The 18,897-nt window shown below is 32.9% G+C and overlaps 1 protein-coding gene across 1 annotated transcript; it reads right to left on the bottom strand.

The window, feature by feature from the left end:
* LOC134845025 (uncharacterized) lies at nucleotides 1-3,899 on the bottom strand. Its single transcript, XM_063861891.1, has 4 exons — nucleotides 3,033-3,899; nucleotides 1,405-1,577; nucleotides 891-1,057; nucleotides 1-192 (listed from the first exon to the last, which is right to left on the bottom strand). Exons 1-4 carry the CDS (start codon nucleotides 3,278-3,280, stop codon nucleotides 1-3), a joined length of 780 nt encoding a protein of 259 aa, XP_063717961.1. The 5' UTR covers nucleotides 3,281-3,899.
* Between the last annotated feature and the right edge of the window lie 14,998 nt (nucleotides 3,900-18,897).

Genomic DNA, 18,897 nt, shown 5'->3' with positions numbered 1-18,897 from the left:
TTATCCGTTCCTGGAGTTTCCATGGCTCGGGAGTGTTCCACGGGTGGCAGTTTGAGAGGGGGGAGACGGAAAGAGGCCGAGGAGGATGAAGACACTGATGCAAACAGAGACGAAGACGGCCAGCGAAAAGTAGAACACCCCGAATGTCCTCCGCTGTCCCCGCCGACGCCACTGCTTCTTCCAGTCGTCGTCCTAAGCACCGCAGACTACCCACAACTCAATTTAAGAGTTATAAAAGCCGAGATAGAAAAACTAAAAGCATGAGAAATTCAATGAAATTACTATCGATAAAAACGAATATGGAAACTGATTTGTAACTAGAATTTTGTGACCAGGACGGACGGATGGGAGGGGCTCTTAAAACGCTGCCCAAAAACAGCGCTGTATAGCTTTTTGGTAAGTTTTTTCTACCATAGGAAATAATTTTTTGGCGCGAACTCACCTCTCAAATTCAATGTATATTACGCCAAAGGCGCCTTTGAAAAAACGTTTTTAACCAAAATTGAGGGAGGGGGAGTTGCCATCATCATCCGCGAGCGCCCTGTCAGTGCGTTACTGCACGGGATGGATTTTGTTCCCGTTTATCCTTTCCTTTTTGTTAACTCAATCGAATGGATTTTTGAATTTTATTATGCATTCAAGAAGAAAAACACCTAAATTACCAAAATCGTTGACGTGAAAGCAATTTTTAAAAGTTTTTTGGGGCTCTCTTCGAACGGTTTTGACCACAAACTCTGTTTTAATGAAGTCCACTGAAATTTAAAAAAAGCTAGACAAGTTAATAAAAAACTCATTACCATTCTCAGGAGAGAATTTTCACCTCAGAAGTTAAGAATAAATTATTATTATTGATAGAATCTGTAATGAGGAAAATAGTGCCAATGACCCACCTGAATGTCATCGAAGGGTCCCTTCTCGTGCATCATCTTCAGTCTGCGAGTGTATGCAGTCAAGGGGGGCTCATCCTCCTCCGACTCCCCCTCCGCATCCAGATCTAGCAGCACTTTACGAGCCCACTTCACACCCCCAAACCACGATTTGAAACTCCCGTGGACCCCTTCAAAACACAAATCCTCTCCAAAACACTTCATAACAGGAGTTAATTTGCAATATATTTATGATTACTATGCGAAAATTATTGGCCCTATTGTATGTGTAACTTGTGCTCCTCGCAAATTGAATACTAATAGTAAATGCTGAGTCACCCTTCCCCCCCCCCCCCTCGCTCAAGGAGAGGGTTGATTAAATTCTCATACATCGAAGACCCAAGAATTGATCTAAGATTTGATGGATGTCACGACATATTTCAAGCATCATCTTTTAAACTGAAGTTATCCTGCCTTAATTCAACAGTGTTTGTTATGGTAATATAATTCAAAAAAAAACTTACTACATGCAATTTACCTGCAGATTTCTTCCTCTCCGAGCCGACAACTTTGACATCTGATTGTTCCACGGGGTCCTCTGGTATTCCCGTCTCAGTTCTGTTGGAATTCGAGGACTGGGTCGATGATTTTGAATCTTTGGATTCAATTTGTCGTTTGACTCTTGCCCACTCTCTGCGTTTCGTGTGCACACTGAAAGAACATTGCATAACAATCATTGCATAACGTTCATTGCATAACATTCATAGTGAATTTTAATGAAGATTGGCAAATAGAGGATGATTGATAAAAACTGATCCAAAATTTAAAAAAAAGCTGAAATAGCACTCTCTAAAACTCACTAAAAGTCACCAGCGGATTTAGGGGGGAGGGGACGGGGGGATGCCCTTTCTTTCCTCAGGAATTCGATCCCCTGCCGACCTAAAGCGTCCCCACTTTGTTCTATTTTGATATATCCATTTTTTGGCGACGGACTCATAAAAATTTTTCAAAAAGAGCCTTTGACGCCAATTTATACTAATTTTGAGGGGGAGCGCGCGCCGAAAAAAACTCAATTTTTTTGTCAAAATTTCACAAAAATTGCCTAAAAAAGACTTTTTTGGCCTGTTTTTTTTCAAAATTTTGCCTGGGGTGCAGGAAATTTGGTCAAAATGTCAAAATTTGGTCAAAAAGTGATTTAGGAGAGCTCAGAAAATCAATTTGGTCGACCTAAAAAAAAGTGGACAACCTTTTTTGAAACTCCGCCCCCGCCCTCGAGAAAATCCTAGATGCGCCCCTGCCAAAAGTCATAAATATGTACTTGGCCAAGTCCTCAATATGAACTTGAATAGTCCAGTAAACACTTCTCACTCGACTGCTCACTCGCCTAATTTCGAGCGTGTGAGCAGGCTAACATTAGCTCATTTATGCTAAATTTAAACCTTGAAAAATAAGTTTCACTCAAATGAAGTTAGTTTTTGGAGCTTTTAACTCCATATTAGGAATCAAAAACTTCCAAAATTCGGAAAAAAAAACTCGAAAAAAAATATTTGTTTTTGATTTTTTGTTTTTCTTGTTATTTGTCTTCAAAAATTGTTTTCTAATTAGCATATTTTACAATGACTGACGAAAATGCTTATGCGCTACTTTTTCGCCCAGATTCCTTCATCACACCACGCCAAAAAAGACACTTATTTGCAAAAAAAGTTGCTGTTATTTTTCAAGACTGGTCGGAACTTTCTGTTCTACTTGCACAGTAACCGGCTATCCTTGTTTGATTTTGAAATCGATGAAGAAAGAAGTGATGGTAGCTAAGTTTTGTTTTCGTAAAACTTATTAAAGTGAAGGTCACTTAAAATGAATTTTGTTAGAGAATAAAAGAGAAAACATTACCCCATTATCGGGGGCGTACAATATATACTAACTTTGAGGGGAGCGCGCGCCGAAAAACGCAATTTTTGACCTCTTTTTTTTTCAAAAATTTGCCTGCGGCGCTGAAATTTGGCCAGAACAGCGATTTTTTAGTGCTTCAGGAGAGATCGAAAATTAATTTGGTCGACCTAAAAAAAAGGTCGTCAAAATTTTCAAACATATTTTGAAAATCCGCCCCCCCCCCCCCGAGAGAGAATCCTAGATCCGCCCCTGGTAATTATACCAGCTAAGTTTAACCTGATCTTCTTTTGCTTTGGGCTCATCGTTTCGAGTCTCCGATTCGTCTTCGTTGGCGAATCAATCTCAGTCATCTCGTAAAGTCCTCTTGAGTCGCCAGTTTTGAGAATTGAGTGCGTCTTCGTTATTTCGTCTCGCGGTCGAATCGATTCGGAGAAATTGGGCCAAACTGGTTCGGCTCTCGATTCGTCAAGCGAAACTTGTTTCAGAACCCGACGGTTTTTTCGAACTGGATTTTTTTCGCTCATTTTCAGTTCTTTGTTGTGGAAACTTCTATTCGAATTGCTATTAGTTAAAATTGATGGTTAATTGTTGAAGTCAACGTGAATCTGTGAATAATTTATGCTAATCTGACTCGACAAAGTCTGCAGTATAATTTAATTAAGGTAAAATTTTTCCTTCAAAGAACCAATTTTAAAACACTTCCAATTTTATCAAGTTTGAACAAAAGCTTTTTCAGATTTGAATTATCTTTTTGCTAAGTGGGGGAATAAACATGAGGGCCCAGGACACTTTTTCTAATTGCTTGAAGCAAAAAAAAATATTTTTAAAGGTATTAAAAAGTGCGTCTGGTATTAGGGGAATAATCATTTAATGTTGAACAAAAGCGGACTGGTTCAAAGCGGTATTCGTAACTGTATTTAAAAGCGGTTCAGTTAAGACGCTGGTAAAAATAGGACGAGTTTGGAATCCACATCTATTCCAGATTATGGACTAAAATTTTGAAAGTATTATTGCACCGAGCTGAAAAGAAATGCGCATTAAAGCGTAGCTAATCGATTACAAAATAGTTTCAAAGAAAATGAAAATTAAAGCAAGGTTAAGAACATTGAAAAAAAAAAACGATGACGCAGTTTTACAAATTGGTATTTTGTATTTGCATGGATTTTTTTTTCAGCAAAAACAAACACTTCTTGTGGTCCTAGACGAACTATTTTGATTTGAAAAAAAATAGTAGGAAACTAGCATGAATGGAAATTGGTGCAAAATTGAAACAGTTTACATGAACAAAGCAAGCTGAATATTGCCATTTTTAGAAGCGCTTGGCTTCCAAGGAGCGGCAAAAACATCATTAAAATCTATTGTGCAAGTAATTGGAATGAGAAGAGATAAAAAATAAAAGTGAAATAACTGAGAATTACCGAGAATCAGAACTTCTTTGTTTTTTTTTTCTAATTTAAAAAGAAACGAACCACTCGCACTTTTTCGAACCAAATAAGAGTCGAAAAAAAAATATAAAAAGCAGAGAAAAGTTTGAAGCAGGCAAAGTAATTAAAACCACATCACGTGAAATATTAATCAGGGCTCTTTATGGCTTATTCGTTCCTCTGAGAGTTGGAGTTGAGACAAAGCAGAAACACCTTCTGAATACTAAATTAGCTTGACGAATAAATAATATTGAGCTCCATGAGTTGTTTTGCTACTAGTTGCAAGAAAATGTTTAAAATTCCGCGAATACCAGAGTACAAATTCTTATGCAATCATTGGGGCTCAAATAGCAGTTTTAATTCCGAAAAAGGGGTAAATTTGACAGGAAAATGAAAGCTTCATGACCAGGGACGGATCTAGAATTTTCTCGGGGCTTTTAAAAAATACTTTGAAGAATTTGTCAACCTTTTGTTAGGTCGTTAAAAAGATGTTACAGTATTCCTGAAATGTCATACAGACCTACTTCAGTCAAAAAATAAAAGCTGTGAGCTCAATTTGGAGAAAAATGGCGGAACAGAATGACTTTTTAGATATACTAACTACTTTTCGCCGTTTTCTCTTGAAAAAAAAAGAATTTTAGAAATTTAGCTGTTTTGAATTATCGTATTAAGAATTTTGAACGATGTTAATTGATTGGATTAAATTTGCTGCGGAACTCGTAAGTCAACTTATGTAAAGAAATTTTATTATCGATTATCGGATTAAATGTTATTATCGGGGATTGAACTGGTTCAAAAACTGATGAATTGAATGGTATGATTTTAAACTGCAAACCCCTCAAACCCTTGCTAACACCCTCAAAACCTCTATTTCTGTTCATTTTGAATTGTTTTTTTTTCATTTATAAAACTTTCTGAACAGAAAGAGACTATTCATTAACTAGAAATCGCCTTCAAAATTGTGAGAGGCCGAACTTTGCACTGGATAGGCGCACCGTTTGGTGTGTGTGGGTCATTGGAACTCAGAGACAAGTCTTTAAGCAATTCTTGAATTTTTTTGTGCAAATGATCAAAAAGAGTGTTTTTTGGGAATCCGCTGACAATTCACAAAATACACAGTTGGGCCTCGCCAGGAAAATAAGTATAAATGGGCAAAGAAAGCTCAAATTTTGCTGTCATTTTTTCAAAAATGAATATGGTAAAAGTTTCCAAGGACTTCTTGAGTGGCGAAGCATGCAACCCACATCCAGTTTCAAGGTTAATAATAAATTATAGTATGATTTTAGTGCATTGATTTTAAGAAAACATTGATTTTATTGAATTAATAATCGATTAAAATCTCTCTTTTTGAAATCAAGTATAATCAATTATAATCGATTATAATCTATTATTTTTTATCTAAAGTTCCAATTTATTTGTTTTGCCGAAACAATCCATTATAATCGATTATAAAGTTTTATATTCCCTTTTGTTTGCCCATTTTGTCTTCGACTTTCTGGCTGAATTGCTTATATTTTATGCTTTTCGTAGACGTTGGCTAATGTAAAAATGTGAAAGTTGTTTTAACAGTTTTCAAATTAATTCAAAATTATAGCGTTTTTTCTTTCTTTTTAATTATAGTTGTTTCATGATGCACATTTTAAATTTTTTTGACCACAAAAATATCAGCACACTGCTTTAGTTTCATGATTTATGTCGAAAAATTATGTTTCACCGAATATGAAAGTATCTCTATGAAACTTTTGTTTCGTGGTGAACTTTGTGTTCAGATGAGGTATCTCACTTTTAGAAAGTTGAAAGTTTTGACAAAAAAAGGATTATAATCTGTTATAATAGATTATATTTGATTATAACAGATTATAAGAGATTACAAGATATCATAAGAGATTATAAGAGATTTTCGAAAAATTTATACTCAATAATAATTGATTATAATTTAATATAATTTATCATAATGTCACGAAAAATGTTATCATTATGGTGGATTATAAATCAGTTAAACATCTAAATTTGGCTTATAAATAATTACAATATTGATAAAAGTAAAATTACAATTGTACTTTAATTGTTTATTTTCTTTTTTTTTACTGAGTGCGGGAAGTGATTCAGAGCTGGATTATTTTTCTTTAAACGCGTTTCTAATTTTGCTTCTGTTTGTTTGTTTCGACCAGAATAATTTTTAGTTGAGTTATTTTTTTTTCTCAAAAAGAAACCAGATTTTAAAGAAATTTAGTAATTTGATCAAATTGCAAACTCTTCTAAGAATTTTGAAAAGCTCAATAAGAAGATTGTGTATCTCTTCAAAAGATATATTAAGACTCAAACGAGTTCTTACCATAAAATTAAAATTTCAAGGAAGCTATTTTGATATCAAGATCTAAAATAGGCTGCTCGTATATAAGGGCCAAATCCTGATTTTCCGACTGAAATTTTAGGTCAATTAAAATATTTGTGTTTGAATAATTGACAAAATAAAAAAAAACTTTATTTTTTTCATCTAAGGACCTCGCACGTTATTAAGCGTGTAATAAGAGTGTATTAAGCGTCTCATGTTGTTAAAAAAAACTAAATTGTTCGCCTAACCTCAATTTGGAACGCATTAACTCGCCGCTCACGCCTGTTTTAAGAATGCATTATCTAATAGTGATAATGATAACTAGACTGCTCATATATCAGGGCAGACTGTTTTTTTATCAGGGCTTACTATTTTTTGACTGTCATCTATGCAATTTGGAATAATTTTGTTTTGCGGCATAATTCGCCACTCATAAATAATTCAACTAACGTTTTCAGGATTATGGATAAAATCCACAAAGTGCACATAAATTAGTCCAGAGCAGGGCCAAATTGATATTTTTCAAGTTCCCAAAACTTTGTGAAAAAAATCGGAGGAAAAAATTTTTCTATACTTGATTTTACGGAGTACATATCTTCAATAGGGCATAAAAAATTTTTATTTAAAAAATTATTTCGATCGCCGAAAATTGACTGAAAAAAAGCCAAAACAAACATAAATAATCCGTTTTCTTTGAAAGTCGTCGTTATTTCATCGATATTTCTATCTGCATGAACAATTAAATTTCTCCAAAAACTAAACTGCTGTAAATTTTAATACGAGTTGTAAATTTAACTGCTGTAAATTTTAAAATTTAAAACTTCAAACTGGAAAATTCAAACTAAGGTTTTGCGAATAAAAAAAGGAACAAACATTTAAAAAAATTAGCCCGCTGCTTTGTTTTTAGCACAATTTTCTTCAACTTTAGATGAATGTCAAAGCATTTTTTTGTTTGAGTTCGTTAGAATTATTGAATTTTTTATATTTTTTGTGCTGTGATGGAAGCTTGAACTGATACTGTTGATAAATTTATTATTCACTAAAACTAAACAGCCGAATTAAGTACATATTATATAGATTTTTTGAGAAAAACACAAAGTTTCGCTTCTTCAGCTGGTTTTTTTCGGCATTCTTGCAAGGTGAGAAAAATGATACCACTGTTACAGTTTTTCCACAAAATTTACTTAGCAGAGAAACAAACTTTAGTTTAAAAATTGTGGTTAGTGCTTGCTGTAACAGCGAATTTTTTTCAATATTGGTCATAAAAAACGCAACAATTTAGCTTTAAAGTTTTTTTTATGGTGATGCTCAAAATAGTTGCCAATTGAATACTTCTTGCACAGTAGGTGACTTTCAGGTTAGCTTACAGCTACTTCGAGGAGGATTTTTAGGACTATTTTTTCGTAATCAACAATTTTGCTTTAAAGTTTTTTTTCCTGGTGATGCTCAAAATAGTTGCCAATTGAATACTTCTTGCACAGTAGGTGACTTTCAGGTTAGCTTACAGCTACTTTGGGGAGGATTTTTAGGACTCTTTTTTTGTAATCAACTATAAAGAAAATGAAGCTATCTGACAAATTGCTCTATAAGATATCTAGCTATGATTTTTTCTCGAGAATCATTTCAGGAAAGTAAGCAAAGTTGAGCTGAAGATATTTAAATAAAAAACTATGAATTTTGTTGAAAGTCTTCAACGAAATCTAGAAACAACAGTTCATTATTTTAAGATAATAAGAAAAAAAGTTGCAATATTTTATTTTCAAAGATTTTGACATAGATATCAAGATGAAATGAAAAAAAACGTATCGCGCGTTATTTACCTCAAATTGAGCAAATGGCCACTTTTCAAACCATCATAATTACAAAAAAAAGATCTCATACGTCTCGCATACCAAGCGTCTCGTATCCTAGGTAAGACACCAAATGACCAGCCCAAATTCAGATTCTATTTAAATTATCCGCTGCCTACGCTTGTTATAAGAAATCAACCGTTGTAATAAATCCGTGTCTGGACATTTGTTCCCAGACATTAATGTCCGGAAAACGCTTTGAACCCGAGAATTTAATTTCCGACTTTTCGATTTTCAATCTAGTGAATGCACCGCTCGGCCAAACGCGCTTTTAATGTTCAATTGCTTTTTGAAAGCGTTGTCTCGCTTTGACAGTTCAGTTCTATGGATAATTGGTACTCATAGAGTCTAATTATAGAACGATCGAACAGCCGCACAAAAACAAAGATCACAAGGTGAAATAAAACTAATTATCATTGCAAAATACCTTCGAACAATTTTATCTGGGATGAAAAACGAGTGAATTTAACGAGGAATTTTGTACGAAAAATGAGGAATTTTGTACGAAAAACCAGTGGTTGTAGGTGAAATATTCTTTGCTTTATGAACTCCGCAAAACAAAATCTTTCAGATTTTTTCCGTCGAAAACGCTTAGTTCAAATTTTGAAAACTGACTTAATCAAAAACCACCCCAAACATAAATAGTCCCTCATCTTCATTAAAACAAGAAAAAAAGGAAGAAAAAACGTGTTGGATAGGCGATCTCGCAGCTAAACTTTTATCTCAAACAGTAAACAAGGTTTAATGCAAAGTGGGTTAGTTCTCAAAATGTTCTCTCTGCAAGCGACAGGCGTAAAATTTGACAAATTGTTATTTCGCCAAATTTATTCCATCGACCGACGCGATCTATTAACTTGTCCAGTTAGTCATTTGCCAAAAATTCAGCCCTGCATCCTAACTAAATCAGAGATAACGAATTGATTCACTATTTAATCCCATGTGAAAGAATATTTCGGATGCCAGATTCCTTCAACGGTCTAAATGAAGTTTTAAAAATAAAGGATTGAAGAGTTTTGAAAACTATGAAATCTTATCTCACTGCCATGTGATGAAAATGAAAATTTGCCAAGTATTTTTTGAAGACTAGATTGTGCTGGCGGCGTTCCGAGCGAAAAACGTTTTGAAAAAATGTGAAGTCGATTATAAGTGAAAATCACTGATTACAACTCAGATGAAAATTTTATATAGTAACCCGAGGTGCGTTCCAGAAAATTTAATGATAGTATTCTTTTTTATCACACTTCAAAGTTTGACAGAAAAACTACTGGGCGCAGTTATAATTGCAGAGGCCATTTTATGTTCAGTGACACCTTTTTAGCAGCTACTTTTGTGCCCTTTTTCAAATTAAAGAAATAAAAACATGTAAGGCAGAATAAATTTGCAAGAACAATTATTTTTTTTGAGATAGCTTCTACATGACATTTTGGAACCTGATCTAAACTACATTTTATGATTGGATAAATTAGATATTTTACCAATGTAAAGTATTTAATATTAACCAATCATGATCCATCTAACTAACAATCCACTTATTTGTAAGTGCTGAAATTACTTGTAATTTCAGCACCAGAGAGATTTGAATTTAACTGGATTTGAATTTAACTTAGAAATTAGTTGGACTCTCCCGAGTACTTCAGCAGCCGCAATAAACCAGTATACCCTAGATCTATTGAGCCTAGCAGAGACTAGTTAAACAACCTGAGACTAGATAGTATAAGAGTAAGATTAGGATCGGTATTAGACTAAGAAGTTGCACGAATCTATCCGGCCGAAAATAAGATAGCGTGACGAGCAGACGGTGTACCCTATCCGAAATTACTCTATGAGTTACACAAAGGTCCTAACTCATCTGGTGCGACCATAAGTCTCGAACAAGACCTTAATAGCTTAGAATTAACCAATAATAGATTAGAAATTAGACAAAACATTAACAAAATGTTATACGACGATAATTTAATCGAAATGTCTCTACGACTCAATAGATCAGAACCAATATTCCGAACGATAACAGAACTACCCGGAATTGGAAGAAGACCTCGAACCAGAGACGACATACGACAAAGTAGAAACTTACCCTATAGTTATATGATAGTTCGGCAAAAGCCAACACAAACTTTTGTATTTGGAATACTACTAGCAATGAATTTAGATTTTCATTTACAAACATAAAATTTTGAAGTCAATCTTCAAAATCATTTCAGGCGCTAAACAAAATTATTAATATACAATAACGATTGATAAAAAGATCTCAGATCGTTTTCCTAAAATTCTGCAGTAATATACAAAACATGTTTGAAAAATATAAATTGAAAAATAAAAATAAAAATTAGTAGCATGACAATAAATGGTTAGTAATCATAAATCATCCTGTTGTTCCAGCTTCATCACCTAAACATAACAGCATTCATAAGCTCACTAATATCATAAAAACACTAAATCTTTTCCTTACACAAATTTAAATCATTTTAAAACTTATATTCACTTAAATTTAAAATCAGATCATCAAGGCTTATCCTTGGATCTTAAATCATTTTCTATTTAATTAAATTTAAAACTTGATCATCAAGGCCTATCCTTGGATCAAAAGAACAACTTTGTTCTCCCCCACCCACTTAACTAGTGTCTAACGACCTCAAACGTCGATTCACTATCCAACCCTTTCTAAAAACCCAGGACTAATAGAAATTTAAAAAAAAAAACAAAACTAATCATTCAAATTAGGATAAACAGTGAAGAACTTCGGTTATTCATCCTTCCCTTGATCCCCCCTCTTACCAGACCCAGGATAAATCTTAGACTTAGTAAGTTTAAAATAGTATCTAACGAACTACTCGCGTTCTAATTATACCTGAACCTTGTGGATCGATTTACTATTCTCCAACCCTTGAACACAATCACTACCCCTAAGTAAGATTAAGTAAGTTAACACCTTAGCTTATACTAGCCACGAGAAAGTAAAAAATCATTCTTCGGAATAGATATACTTTTCTCTCCAACCCTGAACAAATAGACCCAGGTTAAGCTAACCAAAAAATCGTAAGGACTAACAGTTTAAGCAAATAGAAATCATTTAACAACCTTTTGCACCCGTCATCCTAAACCTTATGTCATTTAAAAACCTAGGAAATAAACAAACAATTGTTTTATACAATTGTGAAATAGATAACAAAAAATACGACCTTGTAATCACACCTCATACACAAACAGTTGGATACATTCGAACAAAACGACAAACACTAAAGAGAAAAATAATAACTAAACAAAGACAAATAACACGAAAAAGATTTTCAAAAAATCGAAACGCATTTTCAGAATCAGAAACCAGCAGTTTAGACGAACTTTATAAATTAAAAGAATCTATAGATAAAAATTGCCCCATTCACGATCAATTATATTTTTCCGACTCAGAAACAACTTCAAATTCATCAAAAAGAGGAAAAAGAAGAATAAAAAAGCAATATAAACACAAACCAGTACACTTATACAATTGGAATCAACCAATTAGACACATCGATAATTACATATTAACAGTCATCACACGAAAAAATGAGCTCAACACACACCCCAGGTGAAGAAAGTCCAGATGATGATGATATCTTCCCCTTTATCGTAGATGCAACCACTGATAGAGGACAGCATATGTTTTGTAAAAATTTACTCATAAATTTGTTTGAACCCGGAATCAGTCCATGTAAAACAGAGTTCCCAGATGTAAAAATCAAAAGACAAATTATCGATCACTATCTAAAAGATATATGTAACCTAACACAACACTACGGAATCTACACCATAGAATTCACCTCACCAAACCCGAATCACAGCAAATATGTAATTCAAACAGACGACCTTGATTTAGAATTTTCAAAAGTATTCTCAGAATATATAAAAAGCATACAATATCATAACTCACAAAGAGCAAACTCCATATTCACCAATGAAGTTTTTGCAATAATATATAGTTATATCTCGATATTAGAAAACGAAATCCCACTCCCAAATGTCTCACCGACAGAAACATCGAAACATATAAGAGTACGACATGAAATCACACTACTCTCTAGTTTTCTAAATATCATTAAAGAAAATTTCACGAAAGATGAAGTTTCACAACATACAAAACACGACTTACAAAAAATCTTGGCATGGTTTATAATAGATTATTTCACACATAATATAGATTTAATTTCACATGCAAGAAAAGATTTTAGACCTCAAAACTCAAACGATGATACTGCCATCACAGAACAATCAGACTATGTTTGGGACCCCGAATGGTCTCATTATGCATTCATAAATATCCCACAATCAATCTCCAGTCAAGCAATAAGTACAATATCTTATGTAAGAGATTACGTAAAAGTAACACCATTAACCATTGATGCAACACCATTAAACTATAATACATTTTTACCTGATATGCAAAATAATAGTTTAAACTCCACAGTCATACACAATGAAAACCTCAATGGAACTAGGAATCTTACTCAACAAGATATCCAGACACCATCACACTTCATAAATGAAGAAATCGTACACACAACAACTACACAACAAAGTATTTCACCAATACGCCCAAACTTGACAACACCAAGAAATACAAATCCTTCACAAACACAGGTAACCTTACAATCAACCGTTAAACCTTCGGTTGCCCCAAAATATTCACACATGGATTACCAAACATACAGACCCATGACAATACCGCCAAAAACACGCAAAACGTTCACTAGAAACAATTTTGCAGACCATAATTATAATTACACACATCCATCAAAAACAAATCATCAACCACGAAGAAATTTTAATAATTATACAAGATCTCGAAATCGGGATAACCCAATGGCACAAACTAATTCAGTAAATTTTCAAACAAATTTACATCCTCCACAGGATCGTAGTGAAAATTATCCATTTTTTCAACAAAATAAAAATAAAAAACAAACATCTTATCAAATGGATTACTTATCCTCAGATGATGATTTTTTACAACCAGATATATTTGCACCATATAATCAAGAATATCGTGGACAAGGAGTACAGAAACCACATACAAATCATAGAATTTTTTCTCCACAACCGATAGATACACAAAATCAACAACCAATTCAGCAACAAAACCCAATTAATACACAATATTTTCAACCAATTCAGCAACAAAACCCAATGATCACACACTCGTATCAACCGACACAAATGCAAAATGAAATACCACTCCCATATTATCTTCAACAACACGAAATAACAAGAAATCAACTTTCAAATTTTTCTCAAATGCCAAATGCAGCAGAATCATTACAAATGACAATGAATCCATACCTTATGGGTGGATCATCAATAACATCAATTAAACCTTTAATGGTATTCACAGGAACAGACCCTGAATATTCTGTAGAAGACTATTTAAATGCAGTAACAGCAAATTTGATTTTAAATATAGGACCCGAACCAATTAATACGCCACTACATCAAAACTGGATACATCGACGCACAGCGTTGATACAAACAACTTTAGATGGCGCAGCCCAAAAATGGTTTTCAGTATTGCCTCTAGAAATAAAATCAAATTGGAAAAGGTTTACACAAGAATTTTCAAAAATGTTTGACTCCGAAAGAAACAAACAACAACAAAGAGTTTTATGTAATGAAATTCGCAGATTACCAAACGAAACCATCAAGCAATTAGCAGTACGAATCAAAACACTAGTTCGAAAAGCATATTCATTAAATACACATGACTATAAAAACACAAAGATGACAGAAATCTTAATGATGACCTTAACACCACAATTAAGGAAAATAGCAATAAAAAAGAGAGCATCCCATCCTTCTTCAATTCGAGAACCCGATTTAGATTTTCGAAAACTAGTAGACAAACTAGAACAAGCAGAAATCACAATGAAACTTGAAGAAACGGAAAATCTGAAATAACAATACGTTAACAGAATTGAAACAGCTTCCACAAATATAAACAATATACAGGAATCAGATACAGACCTCGTTGAAAAAATCACTGAAATACTCAATATTTACGAAAAACACCCAAACTTTAAAGGCAAACCATCCTTCAAAAAATGGTGTAATTATTGCCGACGATACGGACATAGTATATCTGAATGTAGACAAAAACAGCAAGATAATCAAAATAAACCTCAAAAATATAAAGAACCAAATAAATCATTCTACCAATACATGAAAAAAGATCAAAATCTACCGAACAAAAATGTGTACAGCAACAACAGTTCAGGAAAACCACTCCCGAACAATACAAATTATTCAAGAAACCAATCACCACATAACTCAAGTTATAGAGGAAGATCGCCAGAACGAAGAAATACACAAAATTCGTCACAAAATCACTACAATAGACCAAACAGTAGAAATAACTACTCCAGATCTAATTCAAACACACAATTTGTTTCTAGATCTAATTCCCAATCAAGAAATAGATACTATCCAAACAATTATTCACGAAACTCATCATATAATAGAAATAGAAACTATTCCAATAATCGAAATAGAAGCTATTCCAACAACCGAAATCAGTATTATCCAAACAATCGATCAAGAAATAACTCATATAATAGATCAAACGGTAATTATCAAAATAGATCGCGAAATAATTCACAAAATCGACACTCAAGTTATAATAATCGTTATAGAAATTATTCCCAATCACCACACCGGAATAATAATCACTATAATAATTCTAATAATCGCCACAGAAGTAGTACACCTAAACATCAAAGACATATTAATCAAGTACAATCTAATCCAGAAACAACATCAGACCCTCCAGGTATTGATGACACAGTAACTGATACGTTACAACTCAATCAAATAAATTGTGGATCATCAGATTCAGAAAGCGACGCAGAAAACACTCTCTCCATCAATATGATAAAAATCGAAAATGACTATGAACCTGTCATATATGAACAACCATTTTCATCACACATATATGAAAATCAATCAGAATTTCTTCACAATTATTATACTAAACCCATACATTCCACACCAACGACGCAAGAAACTAATGGAATTAACACTACAAATCAACCCACTGAAAATGACAAAACAAAATGTTTGAATACAAATCACATCTATCAAAATATACAAAAAGAACAACCCAAAGAAAAAATTTGGACAATACCATTTCTCTTAGAAAGTCCAAGAAACAAAGAATTTCAACCACCAGATCTTGAAATTGATTTTTTAATTGATTCAGGAGCAGAATCAAATATAATAAACATTCCCACATGGAATGAAATAAAAACCTTACACCCAAAGCTAACACCTCTTGAAACCTCCAGCAAACTAGCAACAGCACAAGGATCAACATTAATAAACTACGGAAAAATTCAATTATTTCTTCTCCCCACAAGAACAATGGAGCAAAACAAAATTTTAACCAAACCATTTAAACAAATATTCCATATCACTAATATTAAACACAATATCATTGGAATACCATTCATATCTAAATATATACCAACAATCAACATCTTGAACAGTAAAATATTAATCAAAGATAAATATACAAAAACAAAAGACACATCTCTAACATTTTTTCAAAGATTAAATAAACAACCACCATTCTTTTCAAAATTCTATCCAATATATAACCAACAAAGAAAACACCTGAAACCACTATCAGGAAACATATACAATTTTTCAATAAAGCAAGTTCATCAATATGATAAAAAGCAAAACAAACAAAAATTTTATATGTCAGATTTTGAATTCAAACCTATTCATAAATTTTTCAAAATCACAATCTCATCAATAAAATATTTGAAAAACTCGAATTCAGATATTATTTCCTTACATGTATACAACAATACACCTTACCAAGTAACATTACCTTTAGGACTTTTAGGCTATTGCGAAACCAACGCTACAATATCACCAATACACGAAAAAGCATATCGGGTAAATAATATACTCCAATTACTAGATATTTGCCAGTCCACAATCCTTAATGAAGAATTATCTATAAATAATATAATAAGTAACGAAAACAGAAATACGGATTATTTCACAAAAACCCCATATTTCAAACCTACATTCAACATAAGTAACTACACAGAGAATCAACAGAAATTTTTAACAATGTTTAATTTCCAACATTCACAGATAACACAAGACGAATTTGAAAAACTAGCTAAACAGCTAATTAAATATTCATCAGTCTATGCAACATCCAAATTTGATGTTGGCAAAATCAGCTCATCACTACATCTCCCATTAAAACCAGACGCAGTTTTCAAAAAACAAAGAGCAAGTAAAGTACCAATTCACTTACACGATAAAGTGAACAGATTACTCGACATTTTAGAACAATACAACATTATATCACCAGTAAACAAAGAAGAACAACCAAAAGGCAACACATTTATCAACCCTGTTATCATTCTAGCTAAAGGAGAATCATTAAAAATCGTTCTCGATGCTAGATACCTCAACTCACTCATAGATGAATCAAAGTGTAATTGGCCCATTGAACCAATACAAGTTATTTTAACAAAAATAAACGGAAAATACTTTACCACCGCCGATATGAATAGTGCATATAATCAAATGCCATTAGACGAACAATCACGACGTTTAACACAATTTGTTATTGGAAATCAACAATACGAATTCAACCGTTTATTCTATGGAATATCCATAGGACCAGCAGCATTTTCAGCTTTTATGAGCAAAATTTTTCGACCACTAATACTCAAGAAAAACGCAATCACCTATTTAGACGATGTTTTTATGCAATCACAGACTAAAGAAGAAATGTTCAATGTTTTAGAACAATATCACCAAATACTTCAGAACGAAAATCTGAAGGCCGCCCCTGATAAATCACACTTCTTTTTGACAAGAGTTAAATTCTTAGGACATAATATAGAAAGAAAAACAATTACTCCATTAAAATCACGCATTGATGCCATTCAGAAACTCCAACCACCAACAAATAAAAAGAAAATCCAAGAATTCCTTGGAATGTTAAACTTTTTGAGCAAATATGTTTACAAAATGCAATTATATCTACGACCATTCTACAATATACTTAGACAACAAAATAATTTTGAATTGCATACAGAACATCAAACACGATTTGAAGAAATAAAGAAACTCTTAACTGAACAAATTTCAAACACAATTCCAGATCCCGATCAACCATTTTATGCAATGTGCGATGCTTCGAACTTTGGCATCGGCGCAGCATTATTACAATCACATAATGGTACAAATAAAATGAACCTCATATCAGCAAATTCTCGATTATTCACTCAAGCAGAACTACGACTCTCAACTCTAATGAGATAATGTACAGCCATAATATATACACTAACAGAATATGAATTTCTGATACTTGGATCAAAACATCCCACAGTTCTATTCACAGACCATAAACCAATCATTTTCCTTTTTACACAAAAGTCTAATCCAAACCACCGAGTTTATAGATTTCAACTAATTTTAATGAAATTCCCAAACTTACATATAGTTTGGACCGCAGGAAAAAATCTTGCATTACCAGACACTTTAAGTCGAAATACGCCACCTGAATTACTTACACGTAAAACCACAGTTGAAATACCCAAAAATATAAAATTCTACCTTGCAGAAAATGAAACATCACCCCGATTGGAATGCAAATATGCAATAAAAACTGACGTTGAACAATCACAAATAAATAATTTACAACATTTCCCACTTTATTTAGATTGTCAAAATAATCACTATGAAGTTGATCTACTTGGAACATCAACTTTTAAACCAATCCCATATTCACAATGGATAAAAAATAACACCCAACAAAAAAGAATAAAACAACACCCGCCTAAAAAAGACCATTTTCCACTAATTCAAAAAGAAAATTTAACTGATAAAATAAACTTATCAGGACCACAAACAAACGATTCAAAATACACAATAAATCAAGTTTTTGACCTCCATGACCCACTTGATACAATACCCTTATCTAAATTAGAAATTGAAAACATTTTTCTCCCCCCAACAGAAACAATTACAATTTCAACACTGAAACAATATCAAAATCTTGACCCAGTAATTCGACAACTGAAATCATGGCACAAATATAAAACTAAACCTATCAAGGCAAATTCAACTATTCTAGGAAACAAAACACTCCTCGGATACTTTCGTAAATTTAATAACACAACAATTAACGAAAATACAGACCTTTTAGAATATAAATTAAATGAATTTACAGTTCCCTGTCTCCCTTTAAGTATGATTCTCATAGCTTTTAATATTTCACATACACAAAATATTAAAGGACACTCTGGATCAGAGAAAACATATTCAAATTTTATACAAAACTTTTATTTCCCAAATGCACCAATTTGGATAAAAGTACTATGCAATGACTGTATAGTATGTCAACTGAATAAACCTTACCCAAATCAAAAACAAATAGCACAAAAACAAGATTTTAAAGGACAAAGTTTGTACTTTAACCACCGTATCTCATTTGATACTAAAGGACCAATTTCACCCTCATCAGAAGGAAA

The sequence above is a fragment of the Symsagittifera roscoffensis genome, chromosome 1, assembly GCF_963678635.1.
Source record: "Symsagittifera roscoffensis chromosome 1, txSymRosc1.1, whole genome shotgun sequence".
In the NCBI taxonomy this organism is placed as follows: Eukaryota; Metazoa; Xenacoelomorpha; order Acoela; family Convolutidae; genus Symsagittifera; species Symsagittifera roscoffensis.
This window is presented reverse-complemented; position numbering and strand designations above follow the sequence as displayed.